We start from the raw sequence: 18,099 nt of genomic DNA, 5'->3' as shown, positions 1-18,099 counted from the left end.
TGTCATGAGCATGTTTTTTGCCTTGCTTACCTTTTGTTTTAGGTAAATATTAGTTGTTTAAGTATCGAAGACTTTCACGTACTGAAAAAGCTGTAAGAGACTACAGTTTGCTTACTGTGCAATAGTAAGTGGTCTCTGCATTTGCTGGAAAGTGGTGTTTCATATAGTTTTCATTTAGATTTAAATAGTTCCTGTGAGATTCAGGAATAAAAGGAAAGCAAAAACCCTAGTCAGAAAGTAAAAATGTAGAACCATCTTTATAACTTAACTAAAGTTTCAATGTAGCTGGTTACTAATAAAATCACAAACCAGTCCTTACTAAGTATTTGTCAAAATGCTGCAATTGCATCCAGTGATTATATATATCAAGTACCTTGGAGTATCTCTATACATGGGACTATTTTCTGTTTGCTTTTTTAAAAAATTAGAACATTTAATGAAAAATATTATTGCAGTGTATTGCTGAATATGAAATGGTGGCTGCTCTATATTAATCTTTTTTGCATTTTCGTCATACACTATAACAGTATTTATTTGTGCAAAGTTACAAATCCCTAATATATGAAAAGAGCTTTCCTGTTACTTTGGAAAATAAAAAAAACCCCCTTCTCAGTCTTTAAAAAGCAACTCCTTTTGTTTCTGTTTTCTTTCAGCTTAGAAAAAAACTAGCAATTACAAATTTTTAGGAGTTTTTCCTTATTGATTTTTCCCCGTACTTCTTGCAAAATAAAATATATGTAGCATTTAATTAAAAAATCTAGAGCTATGAAAACACAACACATTTTACAACAGCACATGTCCTCAGGGTGTTTCTTTCAGATATTACAAATCACTGACTGTTTGAAAAATTCCACCTCCATTTCACCTCCATACCCACGTTGTATAATGGGGTGGTAGAGGATATTGCTCTCTGTTGGTATTTTATAATGTACAATAGTAAATAGTAAAATAAGAATAAAAGCAAAAATTTTATTACCACTATAATCACTTCTAGGTTAATAATTTGAATTTAAACATTAAAGCAAAATAATAAAGGGCTTTTTCTTTCAGTAGTTCGCTGACCCTTTTAAGCGCTGTTCCTATCATATAAGTGGGACTTGTTTTTTTAAAGAAGTTCTTGATTGAGCTCTGAAAAGAAGCCAGTGTTGATTCCTCTTTGCTTAAGTGCACATTTGTTTTATTTAATGTACTGGTCAAAGTTTTCCTTGGAAATTGCAGCGTGTGCAACAAGACTTGGAATGTGTAAGGATGATATAATTCTGCATTCAGCATCCATTACATTTGTGATTTGGTGCTGGGAAATGTTGGAATGTTTGATTGTGCCAGAAACTGTGTTTAAACATAGGACCCAGCTCACTGTGGACAAGACCTTTGGGGAGTTTATTATATCATGGAAATTTCATTTTAAATGTTCATGCTTGTCAGATATACTGTGGATTGCTTATTACCTTTCTCCATGTAATCAATGGAAGGTAAAACAGGGAATAATTTAATGCAGTTTATTTGCTTAGTGTAAAATTATTCTTGCTATTTTTAGTCAGCTTTTCCTTTTTTTTTTTTTTAACTGTTCTCCCAGTGCTAATTTAACAATGTATTACTATTTTCTCTTAAGAAACTTTCTCCAAGCTGCAGGTGGTCTCTACAGCCACTAGGGGTCACACTTAGGAATAATTCACTACCCCTCTCTTGGGTCCAAATGCTGCTTTTTCCTGAAAAAATTCAGGACTTGAAGAAGTGGAGGTGTGCATATTCTACATAATTTTAATATCTGTTAAATAAAAGAGTGGGTAAAATTATTCCTTCAGCACTCCTCTTTCCTTTCCAATGAGAGAATTACAGAATGGGTCAGGTTGGAAGGGATCACATCTGGTCCAACCCCACTGCTCAAACAGGATCATCCCAAACTACATTGCACAGGGTTACATCTAGATTATTCCTTAATATCTCCAGTAAGGGAGATTTCACACCCTCTCTGGGCAGTCTGTTCAATCCACAGTTACCTCCACAGTAAAGAAGTTCTTCCTCACATTTAGGTGGAACTTCCTGTCCATCAGTTTCTGCTCATTGCCTCTTGTCCTATTGCTTGACAGCACTGAGAAGAGCCTGGAAACATCCTCTTAACATCTTCCCTTCACATACTTATACTCTCAGTTGTCTGTTTTCTGGAGCACATCAGTTAAGACTTAATTCTGTGTTTTAAAGTCAGAAGGTAGACCAACAAAGCAAAAGAACTAAGTACATTGAGAAGTATGATACTAATAAAGTAACTATTCAATCCATGCTTAAATTTTTAGGGAATAATTTAGCACTTGAAGTGTGGCTTGTTGCTCATTAATATAGCAATTTTGTTTTTTCTACATTATTTAGGTGATTGATATAGGTTCTGGGAAAGGCTATCTGAGTTCATTTTTGTCCATGCAATACAACTTAAAAGTTTATGGCATTGACTCCTCAAGCTCCAACACAAATGGTGCTCATGAAAGAAATAGAAAATTGAAGAAACACTGGAGAGCGTATCAGAGTCGAGGAAAAGAAAACCTCAAAAGCCAGCGTTCGGAAAAGGCAAATGACAGGCCAGTGGAAAGTGAAATTAATTGTAAAAAAAACAATGAAGAACTCTTAAGTAATGCCAACAGTCTTCCAAATCAGGACCAAGTGATTATCCAAGATCTAGTTCCTTCTTGTAGTTTCACAGAAATGGCTACACTCAAAACCAACACAGAAGCTAAAGCTGATTTAATGACTGGGACACAATCTCATGAGACCAAACTTTCTGACGAGGTTCTTGCTGTTCTAAATGTTCTTCCTGCTGATGCTGTAGAAGATTTTTCTTCATCTCATAGCTGTGTGGAGCTCTGTGAAGAGGAAAAAGTACAAAGAAAAATGACATCTCTCCAGACTAAAGCAAGAAAGTCAAGTGAATCGAACCTGTATTTTCCACTGACGTCTTGCATCACTGCAGAAACAGAACTCAAGGACATCATAACAGATCTGGAGGTTATTTTACTCTAAATATTTACTGTATTTAGAAAGTCCATTGTCTTTATATTGCCATTTTAATATGTACATGTTTGCTGAGTATACGTAAAGTGCTGAATCTGGTGTAAATGAATATTCTGGCTCAACCAGGTAGCAGAAGCATGCCTACCAGATAAAGATTGTTTTTCTATTTTGATATATGTGTTGGGATTATTTTGAATCAGTCTTTAGAATTTATGAGATAGATAATAATCAGCTGTACAAGTTACCAGCATATTAAATTATTTTACAATTTCATTATAGATAAAATCTAATTATTATGGATTTATTACTAATTACCAGGTAGGTGCATATATTAAGTGTTGGTGTTTCAATTTTCCTAAAAGTTCTTATTTTTTCAAATTGCTTATTTTTGTATTTACCATCATACTGGGAAGACATAGGAGAATTTATTATGTATGGTACTCAAGATGAAGAGTTTGTAAATAATTATTTTATTTTGACTTTACAGAAATATTTCAAGTTCATTTAGTAGTTTACTAGCTGGTAGGGTTTGTGTCTATACAAACAAGCCCAAGTTCAGCTGCCCAGAGACACTGGCACAAGTCTAGAAACTCTGAGGTTGTATGTTTAGTTTTTATGCCTGAACTAACACACATTGATTGAGTGGATGCATTCAGTCTTTTATGGAATGATAAAAACTTCTCTGTGTTCAGTAGTAACCAAACTCTTATTCCAGGGTGTAATAATCTGTGATTCAAGACCACAGGTTCATGCTGATGGCCCTATAAGTTGAGCTAAAATGCAGCTGAGTATCTGAGAGCATGTGGAGCAAGCTCATGTCTGTCTGCAAAAGACACACTGAGCAGCAGGGTTTGTTGATGAAACATATCCCTGTACATTTGCACAGCTGGATTTTGTATCCTCCTAGTGTATAATATGTTAAAGGTGGAAGAAATCCTATGTCACTGCCTTTCGTGATATAAAAAAATACTGTCAGGGAACGTGAAAGAGGAAAGCAGAAGTTTAACTGTTTCAGCTATGAATGCACTATGTAATACAAATGGGTGAGATAGTCAGATAAAATCAGCATGATTGGAGTAAGGTATCTGAGTTCGGTGACCCTGGCCTAATTTCTTGTTGATAACCTGTAGAAGTGGAGGCTCTGGGGACACTTTATAGCACCTTTCAGTACCTAACTGGGACATTACAAGAAGACTGGAGAGATAATTCTTCAAAGGGCATGTAATGATAGAACAAGGGGGAATGGCCTTAAGATGAAGGAGGGTAGATTTAGATTAGGTAGATATTAAAAGGAAATTTTTTATTGTAAGGGTCATGAGGCACTGAAACAAATTGCCCAAAGAAGCTGTGGATGCCACAGTTGAAGGCCAGGTTGGATGAGGCTTTGAGCAAGCTGATCTAGTGGGGCAGAGGGCTTGGAACTAGGTGATAGCTAAGGTTCTTTCCAACCCTAATGACTTTTTGATTCTATGATTAATAAATATGTCTGGAATTCAAAACAACACTGTGTTTGCCATGTGGATCCCAGCTAATAATGTCAGAAGGGAAATATCTTGTTATGAATGGTGAGAAGAGAGAGAGTTTTCATGGAGAAATGGAGGGAAAAGGGAAGTTGCAGAAAAAAGGGAAGTAGGAAATAGAATGGACAGAAGAGCAGAGCATGTGAAGCTGAAGTTCTTACTTTGTGAGAGAACACCCATTTGTTGTTGAATAGTAGCAGGCATACTGCAAAACTGTCAGTACTGCTGTTTGGGTAATAACAAAGCCTGCTCTTCACCTGATACCTGTATTGAGGAAGCTGGTTTGATTTTAGCAACTTAAACGAGCAGAAATGCTTTAGATAGGTCCAGCCAGGTTTACAGCAAGGAATATTTACTAAGAAAAGTAGCAGTGGTACTAGTAACAAGAACAGGAAACCTGGGAAGGACAAGAGAAAATGGCCTGTGCCCATTAAACATGTAGATAGTCCCTTCTATGCAGCTGTAAATCATAGTCTTGAACTTCTGCTGCACCATGGCCAGTTTTCACCATATTTTCCTAGCACTGAATAGCTTTGATTAGTATTGAAAAATTCTAGAACAGAACAGCAGGGGTCCTCACGGAGTTGGATATTTCTACAGCTCACTATTTGCACCATGTTTGGGTTTTGGAGTTTATTTTTATTTGTGCTCTTTCAGTTGATGAAGGAGATTATTTATTGTTGTCTTTTTTTTCTTTTTCTTCTTAGGACTGTATGATGGTGGGTCTGCATACATGTGGAGATCTTGCTGCAAATACACTACGAATTTTTACTGCCAAGCCTGAAATCAAAGCCGTTTGCAGTGTGGGCTGCTGCTACCATCTGTTGTCAGAACAGTTTGAAAATCAAGAAGGTGATTCTTCTGAGCTTAACTTGTGGCTGCCAGTTTGCATATTGAGAATATTAATACCTTTTAATTAATAACATCTTTGTGTTTGTTCCTTTCCTGTGGCTTATTTAGTACTGGTTTTATCTACTTTATGAGATACTTTAAACCCAGATGCTTTGTTGCTTTTCTGTTATGCCAATATTCCTGATATTTTTACTAAGATTAGGGACATAAGTGCATAATATTTTTAGATGGTTATGATTACAGCTGGTTTTATTCCATTAATTCACTTATAAATGTATAGGCTCTTTTAGTCCAGTATGTCTCCATCTTTTTCAAATATTTTGTACCAGATTTTGTCCTTGGCTGTCTGTCTGCATGCAACATCCAATTATGTTAAGTTGTACATATACAACGATGAGCAGAATGCAGTTTTCATAATGTAAGATAATACTCAAAAAAACAGTCATCTGGGTGCTGTGCTGGTCTTTGCCTGTTCAGCCCATCATGAAACAGTGCATATATAAGCATTTTTCTTGGAGAGATAACCTGAAAATTATTTATGGATTCAGAATATAGGCAAATTTTCCTGCAAATGGGGGGGGCGTGTCATTTTTGAGAGAAAGCTGTTATTTTTACTTGAAATTCTGTATAATGTAAAAGATTTATGGAGCTGCCTTTCCTGAGACAAGTGGTACATAGCTGAGCTGTCTGAATGACCATCTGCTGACATCCTACTGATCATCATATCAGTAAATCTGAGAAAGGGGTGGCTTGGCACAGTTTACTTCAGCTCTTTCAGGGAACTTCACAGACACAAAGGCCGAGATATTGCTCCTTAACAGAACTCCTTATATAGCTATAGCTCCTTATATAGATTGTATAGCTCCTATAGCTCTTTAGGCAGCTACAGCAGAGCTCCACACTGACCATGACACATGCTAGCTCTTGCTTGCTTTAATAATCTTTTCATGGTATTTTTAATTTGCTCTACAACCATATTAAGGGTTTTTTCAGTGTATTAGTCTTAGTGTATTAGTAATTTCAAAGTACTTCCACTCACTCCAAAAGCAAAGGAAAGGAAAATACAACTGGAATTTCTGTGCTACAGAAATGCAATTAGAGAAAAAAACGTACAATTACTTTTATATCCGTGTTTTAAGAAATTAAGAACTTTTCAGGTACTTGTTATTAAGTCTGAGTGTCTGAAACATTTGGTTGTTTCTTATTATTGAAAAGAGGACACAGCTTCCTGTGCTAGCTGTATAGGATTAATTTTTGCAGACCAGTGCATAAACTCAGACACTACCAAAGGATCAGGCATGATAACCTTTTCAAAGTTCAAACAAACATATATGTGCAGGGTTAGAAGAGATACTGCAGTTTCATAGCAGTGTGGAAATGAAGTCAAATTGCATGTTGGAATTTCTAGCTGTTTTTCTCTTCTTGAAGGACAAAATTATTCTCAATGGAGAACATTTGGACAGAACAAAAGGAAATTACAGTATTCTCTTTTTTTTTTTTTTTTTTAAGAATACGTGTATAGTCCTAGTAATGCTCAAAATAATTATTTTTTATACTATTACTATGAGAGTGCATATTCTAAAATGTATAATGCTGTTGTATTCCCTTACTAAATCATATACCATATAGCTTGTTCTTAAATGTGCAGTGCAGGGCTAAGAGAACAAAGACTGACAGAGTTAAGATGTATTTCAAAGGGAAAATGGAAAAGAATTAGGCCTCTATCTTGTGTCTGCATTTCCTATGCATGGACTTAAAACTGACAAAGCATTCTAGAGGACGCTAGAGGACTCTGTGACTAATCAGATGGTATTGATCCAACAATCCACTTGTACAAGCAGTAAACAAACTCCTCTTGCAGCTGTTGGAAGCAAGTAAATTTTAATAATGCTTCCAGAATGGACCAAATCATAGCATTTAAGTAGCAAGTAACTTCTGGAGGTCATCTGAACTAGATCATGGCACAAGCCAGGGCCAACTTAGCTCATTTAATTCAGGGCCTCGTCCATTCAGGTTTTGAATATCTCCAAGGGCAGTGATTTCAATTTTTGCCCTCACCATAAAGTTCTTTTCTTCATATCTATTCAGAATTTGCAGCTATTGTGTGTTATCTATTGTCTTTTTCATTTTGCATTGCCAAGAATAATCCAGCTTAATCTTTTTTGTTCTCTTTCCTTTAGGTAGTTAAAAACAGCAGTTAGATCCCTTCTTGACCTTCTCTGCCGCCCTTTAGTGCTCTTGCCACCAATAAATTCATTTCAGTCATTGTGGTGGGCTGAAGAGCCAAAGAAGCACTCCAGGTACTCTCACAAGTGCTAAAAAAGGAGAATAATCACATCCCTTAATCTGCAGGCTTCTCTGTCAAGCTTCAGATTACTATAAATTTTCTACCTATCTGCCACCTGAGTCATATATTTCCATTTTGTCTATAAAAATACTAAGGAAACCTTTCTGAAAGACTTCATAAAATCAAGATAAACTATGACTCTGCTGTCCCCTGGTTCATGGAGTCAGTCCCTGCATCACAGAAGGCATAGTTTGTCAGTGCCTGAGGAGAATGTGCTCCATAACCTTGTTGAGACTGAGTGAAGGTGAAGATGAGTGTGGTTTTTGCCTGTTTCCTGTAATCAGGATGGACATGACCTCTCAAAGATTATAGAGTATGGTCTTCATTGGACACCACTGAGTTTTGTAATCCTGAAATGCATCCCATCTGCCTACATGCAGTTGTGTATTTCCAGTTGGCTTGTGTGAGATTTCAGCCAATGTAACATCTACTGTAGGTAGTCCTTTGCTTGCCCAGGCTCTGACTGAACTCAGGAAAGCTACTGGCTACTCTAGGCATCAACCAGAGATTGCAGCTACATGAAGATGCTTTATGTGGAGAGACTAGTTTGGATATTAGGAAGCACGTTTAGAGCTACATCTCTGCAGTGATGGATAGATCTTCCTAAGAAGCAAAGAGAATTGGGCAGAATTTGCTACAACACAGGAAATTACTTGCTCATTTGAAATCAGTCCAGTAAGCAAGGGTTTGCCTGTGAGGACGCAGTGGGAAGTTCTGTTTAAAGCATTCCACAGTTATTTTATCTTGACTGAGTAGCCTCAAAGTTTTTCAAAATCTGTTTTAAAAATGTCATTTGTCCTCTTTAAAAGCTTTTTGATTTTCTTGAGGTGTGCACCCTTAAAGTCAAGGTTGTGGCATGTCCACCGCAAAGCTCTTGCTTCGAAAGTAGCACATTTTCCATCTTTGCTATTTCTTTAATGTAAACTCAGAGGGTTGTTCTCATAAGCACAGCTGAAGGAGAGGAGCCAACTCACATAGGAGCTTCAATGGACTTATGGTTGCCTTAACTTGGTATAGCTGGACAGTATGTTCTTTGGCACTTAAGATTTAATATCAAGATCAATCTTGTTGAAAAATTACTTTTCCGCTTCATATTAATTGGGATTAACTGATATTCATAGGAATAAAATTTACCTATTATGATGCCCAACATAGTTTTTATAAGTCTAAGGTGTTGAATTGACAAAATATTAATAAAATGTTACTATGGTGTTTTTGTTGGGCTGCTGAATTACCTTGGTTATCACAAGTTTGGGGTTGTTTTGTTTTTTTTGTTTCTGAGATGACTTCAGGGAATAATGCATTACATTTCTTACATGCTCTAAAAATAGTACAAATATTGCAAGTTTGGCTGATTCAATTTGCTGTTGGACCTGCTGTGAAAACTTTGGGAGCATTTCTGATGAAAGTAGGTGCCAGCAGTCAAAATCTTGAATAATAATGCAATCAGGATACAGTGTCCATCTATGTGCCTATAAATAAGCTGAATTCATCTGGATATTTTTGTAATGGGACCACATTTCCAATTATGCTGGGAATAATTTTGAACTGTTAGGATCATGAAAGCTTTTGCTTTGATTTATTAGTAGCTAAAACAACTAAGAAGTGCTGTGTAATGTCAAATTTCAACTCAATTTTAAAAAGTTGGAGCCAATGTCTTTTAACACTTGTCTTTAAATTTCACTGCTGTTATAAGCAGTACAAAATTCTAAGTTTCAGTTAATAAGGAATAGTATGACAGCTCTTGGAAAATTTGAAGTAGTTTTACTTTTGCTCTCTCTAAGGAGAATTGTCTGTTTATGTAGAGATTCTTGTATGGATAAAATATATGTAGCCATTAGTCTAATTGATTCCTTTGGGTGTTTTCTTCTCTGTTACTGTATTGGGTAGTCAATTACATCAGAGTAGAGAGGATTTTACTGTTTATTAGAGACATTTTACATAAATCTATTTTTGTAGTGAGGCATTATGTCAGTTTTTCTGGGAAAAAAAATCAGTTTGCTAATGATTTTTATGTTAAAACAAACTCTGTGCCTTCTTAGGATTTTTGAGAGCTGTTTTATCTTATATTCAGCTAACACATTTTGGGGGCAACGTACCAGATGGTCTATGATTATCCCTTAACAGAGGAGAGCTGAAAATTTAACATATTTTTAAAAAGATTTTACTTTCATTGAAAAGGAATTTGGATTTTTGAGTTCTGATTCTCTTTTTTCCATCCTCCTTATGACCAAATACATCAGTACCAGTCTAGAAACTAGTGAAATTCTTCAGTATTATATCCTTTGTTTCGAGGAAAAAACACAGGAATGTTGCTTTTGCTCTGGAGCTATTGTTAAGATCCACCACAAAGACGGGGTAACTGAGGTGCTTTTTAACATATCCCTTGGGGAGAATTAGAATGAAAGGAATGACAGGTATGTGTAAATATATATAAATATGTGTGTGTGTGTATGTAGGTATATATGTTTTAGAACAATTTAGTTGCAATTGAAATGTATAGTGTAATGAAGTGTATAACTGAAATGAAAATGTAACCATTGTGGTTATTATCTATTATATCTATTATCTATTGTATCTATTATAAAAACATGAAAATATCACTGAAAAAAATATATAAGGAGGAGAAAAAAATTACAAGAGTAGCTAGTGGAGAGAAAGGATATCACCACCCATTATTTTTTGCATTTCAGAAGCACTTTGCACTTCAGATGTCCATGGGTTGAAGAGATGGTCAGAGTCTTGATCTGTCAGATCTGGGGGAAACCATGAAACAATCACTTTAAGTGTTAATATATGCTCAGGTTTGGGTGGGAATGCCCAGGTACCTCCCCTCTGGGGGAAAGTTTCAACACTTTGGATCATGTGCAGTCTTCAGCACGTGTGGTCACAGCACAAAGCCTGACAGAGTTTAAGAAGTGTTTGGGCAATGCTCTCGGGCTCATGGTGTGATCCTTGGGGATGGTGCTGTGCAGGGCTAAAAGGTGATCTTGATGATCCTTTGGGTCCCTTCCTACTCAGCTTATTCTTTGTTTCTGTAATTTAAAATAAGAGATAGGTGTACTTGTATAGATACTTTCAGTGATAGCTATCTGATAGAAGCTCTTTTTGAGATTGGCTTAAGTACCACAAAATATAAAGTCCAGACTGTGTAAGGATTTCCCAAGTCAGGTCACTGCTGGGTAGAGGAATTCTAAAGCCCTCCAGGAAGCTGTGGAAGTGGCTTCTTGATAAGGCACTCTGGAAGAAGTCAGCAAAGCTTTTGCTGACTAAACTTCGACTAATAAAGCTATTGAACATTATTAAGGGAACCAAAAAGGTTGCAAAGGATAGTGAAAATTCACATACAGAATTTTATCAGACTTGGGAAAGCCTGGAGTAAGGTGGATTCAGAGGAGAAATACTCTGCAACTGAATTTTCTAAGGGATTATTTACACAAATATAATGGCTTTGTATCACTCAATTCCATTCAAATATGAAAGATTACTCACTGTTTCAGGGTATTAGAGTACAGATTATTTATGTGTCACCTAGGTATATTTTCAAAGATATGCCACAAAGATATGTCTTAAGATAGCTACCACTGATACCATGGCAACACAGGAAAACACTTCCAAGCAACAGATCAAAAAGCTTAATTTCCTTCCCAAGGCATCTTTAGCTACTGCTGCATAGGGAACCCTTCCATGTATTTGTGACACAGCTAACTAGTCACTAAACCCCAGATGTTTTCTATAAAAATTGATTCTGAAAAAAATATGAAACTTGAAAAAATACTAACAAGGTAAGCTTTAGAGATGTTAAATGAAAGTATTAGCTATTGAAGTTATGGTATTTTTCATTCATAAATGTAGCAAGAATATATTAAAACCTGGAACCATCTTACTTTTCTATTTTTCTCAGTGTGTACGAAGTATGGGGTTAGAATTGAGAATGCCAAAGCTTTAATGCACATAATTAAAACATACTCTAGGTTTGGGTTTTGGAAATTATTTTGGTGACAGCTGTTTTTGTTTCCTGGAATTAGAGAACATTTTTCTTCTCCACTGCCCCCTGCTTCCCCCAGCAAAATCCTGCATAGTCAGGGAACTTTTTTTGAAAAATACAAATTCAAGGAACAGTGAATTACATGGCCACGGAAGGTTTAGTCTTTCCCATGAAGGAAAAAGGCAGTTTCGTAGTTATCGGTTTTGTTTGGAATAACAGAAGTAGACTGAAAATCTACAGTGTTGTGGGAGATAGAGGCTATGGAAGACCTGAAAAAGGTTATTTGTGTTTTAGTACTACTTTGATGAAGTTCACAATATATACAAAGAGAAAAAATAGGGTGAAAAAATGAGGGTAATAAAGATTAATTTCTACTGAAAAATCTCAGAAGAAAAAATGCCATTTCAATCCATTGAATTACATAATCAGTCAAAGGCAGCCATTAGGTTTTGGGTTGGGATTCAGAGATTCCACAAAGCCTGCACCTCCAGGGACACCAGGGCTGGAAAAGGGCAACATGAAGCTGCACCAATGTTGCTGCTTCCACACCCTTCTGATCTGGCTCATCCTATGGAACTTAAGTCAGGCTTATTTTTCCTAGTGACATTAAAGTTCGTTGGTCATGTTGTTTTACAAAGACCATATTTTACTGTAAAGCTTAGTGAAGTAAAATATGAATACTAACACACTAAAAATTGAAGTATTATTCTTAGAGATGAAAATCTATGGACAGCCTAATATTGCAAGTATTGAAGAAGCTTTTCCCATTCTCTTGAACTTCCTTGTCATCATTTGTGCACATACAGAGTTAGCAACTGTGAAAAGGATTGTACCCTTATCTTACTTGTACTGCCTTATATATATATTCTATAAATACCGTATCAATAAAAAAGCTGATGTTTTATTGCAATACTTGCAGCATTGTATTAAATGTGTGATGCAGTCTTTTTTAGAAGTTAGATTAGAGGTAAAGTCCTTGCTATTTAGCTGATATCCTCTGATATTAGACACCAGTATAACTTCAGTTCAGCTCACTGAATGATTACCTAAAATCCCCCATTTTGTTAACTGTTCATAGAAGAAATTCTGTCTATTTGGCTACTCTGTACTGAGTTACATGGGGATTGCTTCATGCACTGTTGAACACTTGAGCTGTTTACTGTGAAATGTTCCATGGAATACTTAAAATATGTTTCATGAATATTTTTTGAGATTTATACAGTTTAGAACAGCTGTTGTGTTGTTAGATAAAAGCACAATAAGGTATTTAGTAAGCTATATAATATTAAGTATATCTGAAATAGTTGCAGGCATGAAAAGAATTTCTAGTTTTTTAAAATACAGCCTGGAAATATAGGAACTTTATTGCAATATATTAATCCTAAAATTTTTTAATGTATACTTGAGAGCAGACTGGATGTGAAAAAACAAGTAGAACTTAAAGCAATATTGTAGATGTGTGGTCAACTTTTGATATATACAAAAAAATCCTTTCTAACTTAAAGCATTAGTTTCCCTTTCCTTTTCTCTTGCTTTACAGTTTCAGTAATTTAAATGGAGATGGTGCTTTGACTGATAATATTTTTCAAGGATAATCAGAATTATGCATGAGTACAGTGCACTGATATTGAGATTGTAGCTGACAGGGTAGTAACTTTAACTTGAATGAATGATTAGTTTGCCTGGAGGACAGGGTATTAATTTGTAGGGATTTGCTTGAAAAGATCAAGGATTTAATCTTTCTAACTCAGTTTGCAAATTTTTATTTTGAAATATTTTAACATATATATTAGAAAGACATTAGAGAATCATACAATAGAAACCATGTCAGTTGTTTTCTTTGCAAAATGGATATATTTAATAAGTTCTTAATACCATCCCTTCAGTAGAAATATCCATGTATTCCATATACTCCATAATTAGACTTGAAGTTAATTAATATTTTAGAGCTTGTCATGAGGCATTCACAAATTCTTAGTACATTCCTAGTGCTGAAATCAATTGCAATCTGTTTGGTCAAATTTCATCTTTATTTCTAAGGAATTTTCTTTCTCCTTCTGCTAATAATCCGTAATTAAAATCCTACTCTTAAATCACAGTTCTCAATCTGGTATTCAGCCCCTAAGAGCCTCTGGGGTTCCTCAAGGCTAAAAGGAGAGCAAAGTTTGAGGTTGCCTGCAGAGGATTCTTGCCTGCTTGCTGTTACTCTCTAGTGGTCAGCTGAGACTGGGCACTACTTCCATAAAGCCAAAGGCTGTTACCAGTTGTGGGGAGGGTTCTTTTTTTGTTTTTTCTTTGTTTAACTTTTATGGAATGAATTCTACTTGCATGTATGTAACTCTGACTGTGGGTAAGTTTTTTGCTGTCCCCTCTTTTTAACCCCATTACATGATTTATTCAAAAATATGCTCTTGTCACCTTCCTGTGCTAAAAAGCCAGGATCTCAGCCAATTTGTGGGTTTTTTTTAAAGAAAGCAGTAATTCTTATTCACCATTCTAAAAAATCAGCTGACAATGTGTTAATGAAAACTCTAAACATTTAGAGTTTGTGTACATTTAGAACTGAATATTAAGAACATCTATAAAGTAATCTCTGTACTTCAGATTTCCCACATTTGCATTAATGTTAAACATGGATAATTGTCTTGTTATTCAAAATACAAATGATACTGAAACTGAGCACAGATTGCAAATGCTTCTTGGTGTTTTGAAGAAACAAGCAAGAGTCTTTGCAGCTGCTCTTTTCTGGAAAACAAACATTCTGCCTCACAGCAGAATGGTCTTTCAGAACGGGAATAAACAAATACACATTGTTCTGTGGGATGTTTGAAAGATGTTTGGGATAGAATAAGAATATGATGAGAAGTGGTACTGAAGCCCTGCTGCATGGAATGACTGCTCGGCCTACATCTTGTGATTCAAGGCAAGGTGTAGGTATTTGAGTGTGTGCAAACTTTTCTCTTGTCCCTTTGGCTGTTTTTTCAGTGGATTTGTCTAAAGGACACTCATTTAAAATTGCTTTGCAAAATGTGAAATTATCAGAAATTCAGCATAAATCAAAAACATCTGTTACAGGGAAAACATGTTTTTTGTAGCACCACAAGTTTTGGTACTGGATGAGAACAGTTAAGTGTTTCTGCTACATTACTACTGTTCATCTTGCTCAATGCATTGTGTATTCTGTGAGAGGAAAAGCTGTGTCTTTTTTTTTCCTCTGTATTGCAGAATGCCACGACCAAGTCTGGGGGTTTCCCATGTGTCAGTACTTGAAGGACAAAGGCTGGTGCTGTGGTCGCAATGCTAGGATGTCAGCATGCTTGGTATGATTCCCCTTCCTTTCTTTTTCCTATGGAGAACTTTGTCCAGATGTTACAAGATTCATTGTTTTTGGCTTCTGATCCTGAAGCCATGACTTTAATCCAAGAGTCTACAGAAAAACATCATTAATGTTGTAAGCATGATGAATTATATCTAAAAAAAATAGTATTCACCTTCCAGGTTTATATGTTTTATGCTTGCTGAAGGCATGAAAAAATGAGTATTGACAGAAATGTATTTTAAGAGTGGACAGAAAGGCCAAAACTTTGCTGAAACCTAAACAAGGTAACCCCTCAGGATAATAGTTCTTGGCCAAGGACTTAGGGAGAAACAAGGTAATTGTAGAAGGATTGCAATCAGTAACTCCCCCAATGCCTTCATGATTCATGATATCGAATGTTCTAGCTGTTTTAAACCTGAACAACCCTGCCTATTCCAAAAACTAGAGGAGCTCTAAAATCCTTGTGACTTAAGAGTCTGGAAACATCTTTTTAACCTTGCACCAAGAGATGAAGTACTTTTAAAGACTTAGCCTTATCAAGATAGGATGATGAGCTGTTGTCTAATTCGAAAATACAGGTAGGTACTGGAAATTTTGACCACTGTTTCAGTTAGAAAACCTCTATTAATTTTTAATTTATTATATCCAGATAAATCACATCATGTTCTGGCTAGGCTCTGCTGCTAGCTCTGTACCTCCATTACAGAGAAGAGTATAAACTAAAGACTCAGTGTGGACTAATGTATTGAGGTTATGTAAACTTGAACTACCGTGATAATTAAATGCTATCAGGAGAAAATATAGGAGGACAGTTGTTTAGGATCCATAAGGCTTAAATGTGTTACCCTTGGCAAAGTAAAAGAAAAGAATTGTTCATTTTAGAGATGTAGCTGTAAAACTTAGCAGAAAAAAAGTGCTTTCTAAAGGGATTTGCCTTTTCTCTTTTTCGTGTCAGTGTCATACAATACCAGTCCTTCCTCAGCTGACATATTAGCTGTTTCCTATTCCATTTCTTTTGGAAAGAAAATCTCTTTTTCAGCAGTGGTAGGAAGATAAATTTTATAAGCAAATGACCCCCAAGAGAGTACTGATCATGCTATATATATCTATTTTAAATTTCAAAGAAATTTGGCAATTAAAAACTTGAATATTCACAAAAGGCAAAGAATAACTGGATACATCTCCTGTTATGTTTGTAATTGTCTATATGCATTTTTCATTACTAGGATTTTCCTTGCCATATAGGATGTAGAAGGGAGCCAGCATAGAGCCACATTAGCCCACATTTCTTGGGCTAATAGCTGGTTTGCTGCTGAGCAATGACACGCAGAATTCAAATTGGCTGACTTGCCAAGGGCCAGAGGTGTTGGGCAAGAGTTCCAGTTTCAGAGCCTTACCATAAGTCTTGGAACCCAGATCCATCTCCTCAGCAGCAGATAAATGCTGCTATGAGAGCTTAAGCAGCAAAAGGCAAACCTGACAGTTGGCCTAAGCCATGAATGGAGGAACCGCAACTATGTGGACCGTGTTTGCAGAACCGGGTGAAATACAAGATGAGTTCTATAACAAGGAGGAGGAGCGGGTGATTGTGTAATATGCAGTCTAAAGGTGATAATAATCTGTAAGTGGTCAGGCATCTTTTGTTTGCCACTAATTGGATGTAGTACTGTAGTATTGTTAAAATTTTTGTAGGCATTTTTTCAGCTGTGAAAGAATATTGCGTGCTTCTAATAATTCATCGTTCTTTGTCACTATGCATCATAAAATCAAGTAGCTTCACGTCTACATCAACATTTATAGTATATTTATAGTATATTTATAGTATATTTATAGTATATTGATAGTATATTGATAGTATAGTATAGTATGAAGACTCTAGTGAAAAGGAATGCACAGTGTTTTAAACTGCACTCTCTCAGAAGTTACTTTATTTGCCTGTATATCAGCAGTTCAATTTATCTGAATACTAGTGATTAAAACTAATATTGTCCATTGAACTAGTATTTACTTTTAAATAATTAAATACGCAAAGTGTATTATTTTTATTTCAGTAGAAATAGTTGCAAGAAAAATGCATTTGTTTTTAGCACTTTCACAGGAATCAATCCTCTGAAATTCTTGTACAATAGAAAGAAAAACAAGCAAATTTTCTATGTGTCTATTTCCACACAGTTGGATGTCATTGCTGCTCCTATAAATAAACCAAAATAATAGGAGTAGCTGCTTATGAGTGCCTAAAGGTATTAACACTTTAAAGTGTGCAAGCTCATGTTATGTCACACCATTAATCTTTTAAAATGTCATTTCCTCTGACTTTTATACAATGTGTTTATAAAATGTTATGATAAAGAATAAACATATCAGCAATTTAATTCCTTGACTCTTAAAGGCTTTGGAGCGAGTTGCAGTTGGCCAAATGGTAAGTAATATTGTTTATTTTAGCCATTCTAAGATAAAATGTGTTTTCCCTCCTTGAATGTTCTTAATCCATGGCCTTTTATTGAACTTCTGCATATCTGGAATCTGAAATACTGGCCTACACTATGTCAAATCCTGATAGATAGCATGTGTCATCCTGAAATCACATTTTTATTGCTGTGCCTGTACTTAGTGAATCTGTTTTCTTTTGAAAATTAAGAGCCTGAGAAAAAAAAGGCACAGCTTAAAATTTAAGGCATTAAACTACCCATCCTTACTTCCTTTGTTATCTTTCAGCTAATACATAAATTCAGTGCAAATGTCCTTCTGATCTCCCTGGTTTGGATCACTCTATCCCAATGTTTTATCAACTAATGTAGAAATAGACATTGTTATAACAAAAGCTTGAACCTGTTAGAAACATTGTCATTCTCATTTTTAATCCGTGTATATTTTTTCCCTGAGAATATTTTGAATTATTGTTGAGCAGGTTATCCTTAAGGGATGGTGGGCACCAACCATGGAAGTATTTAAAAGGCCAGGCTGAGAGACTTTTTTCCATATTCAGTAAGCCCACTGATCCCTGCAGCCTTTTTCTGAATTTTTAATTTTTTTAATTGGCAATCATTAACTGGTTTTATGCAAACAGATT

The 18,099-nt window shown here is 35.6% G+C and overlaps 1 protein-coding gene across 3 annotated transcripts in view; it reads left to right on the top strand.

The window, feature by feature from the left end:
- Nucleotides 1-18,099, top strand: part of METTL25 (methyltransferase like 25) — a 44,956-nt gene that overhangs the window by 11,145 nt on the left and 15,712 nt on the right. The window contains exons 4-7 of one of the 3 annotated variants that reach the window (XM_056516309.1): nucleotides 2,368-2,997; nucleotides 5,231-5,375; nucleotides 14,936-15,030; nucleotides 17,419-17,448. In XM_056516309.1, coding sequence (XP_056372284.1) covers nucleotides 2,368-2,997; nucleotides 5,231-5,375; nucleotides 14,936-15,030; nucleotides 17,419-17,448 — 900 coding nt within the window. The remainder of the gene's footprint in view (nucleotides 1-2,367; nucleotides 2,998-5,230; nucleotides 5,376-14,935; nucleotides 15,031-17,418; nucleotides 17,449-18,099) is intronic. The other 2 variants (XM_056516311.1, XM_056516310.1) reach the window with 2 other exon arrangements.

The sequence above is a fragment of the Oenanthe melanoleuca genome, chromosome 1A, assembly GCF_029582105.1.
Source record: "Oenanthe melanoleuca isolate GR-GAL-2019-014 chromosome 1A, OMel1.0, whole genome shotgun sequence".
Lineage (NCBI taxonomy): Eukaryota > Metazoa > Chordata > Aves > Passeriformes > Muscicapidae > Oenanthe > Oenanthe melanoleuca.
Note: the sequence above shows the minus strand (reverse complement) of the source record. Positions and strands in the feature narration are given on the sequence as shown.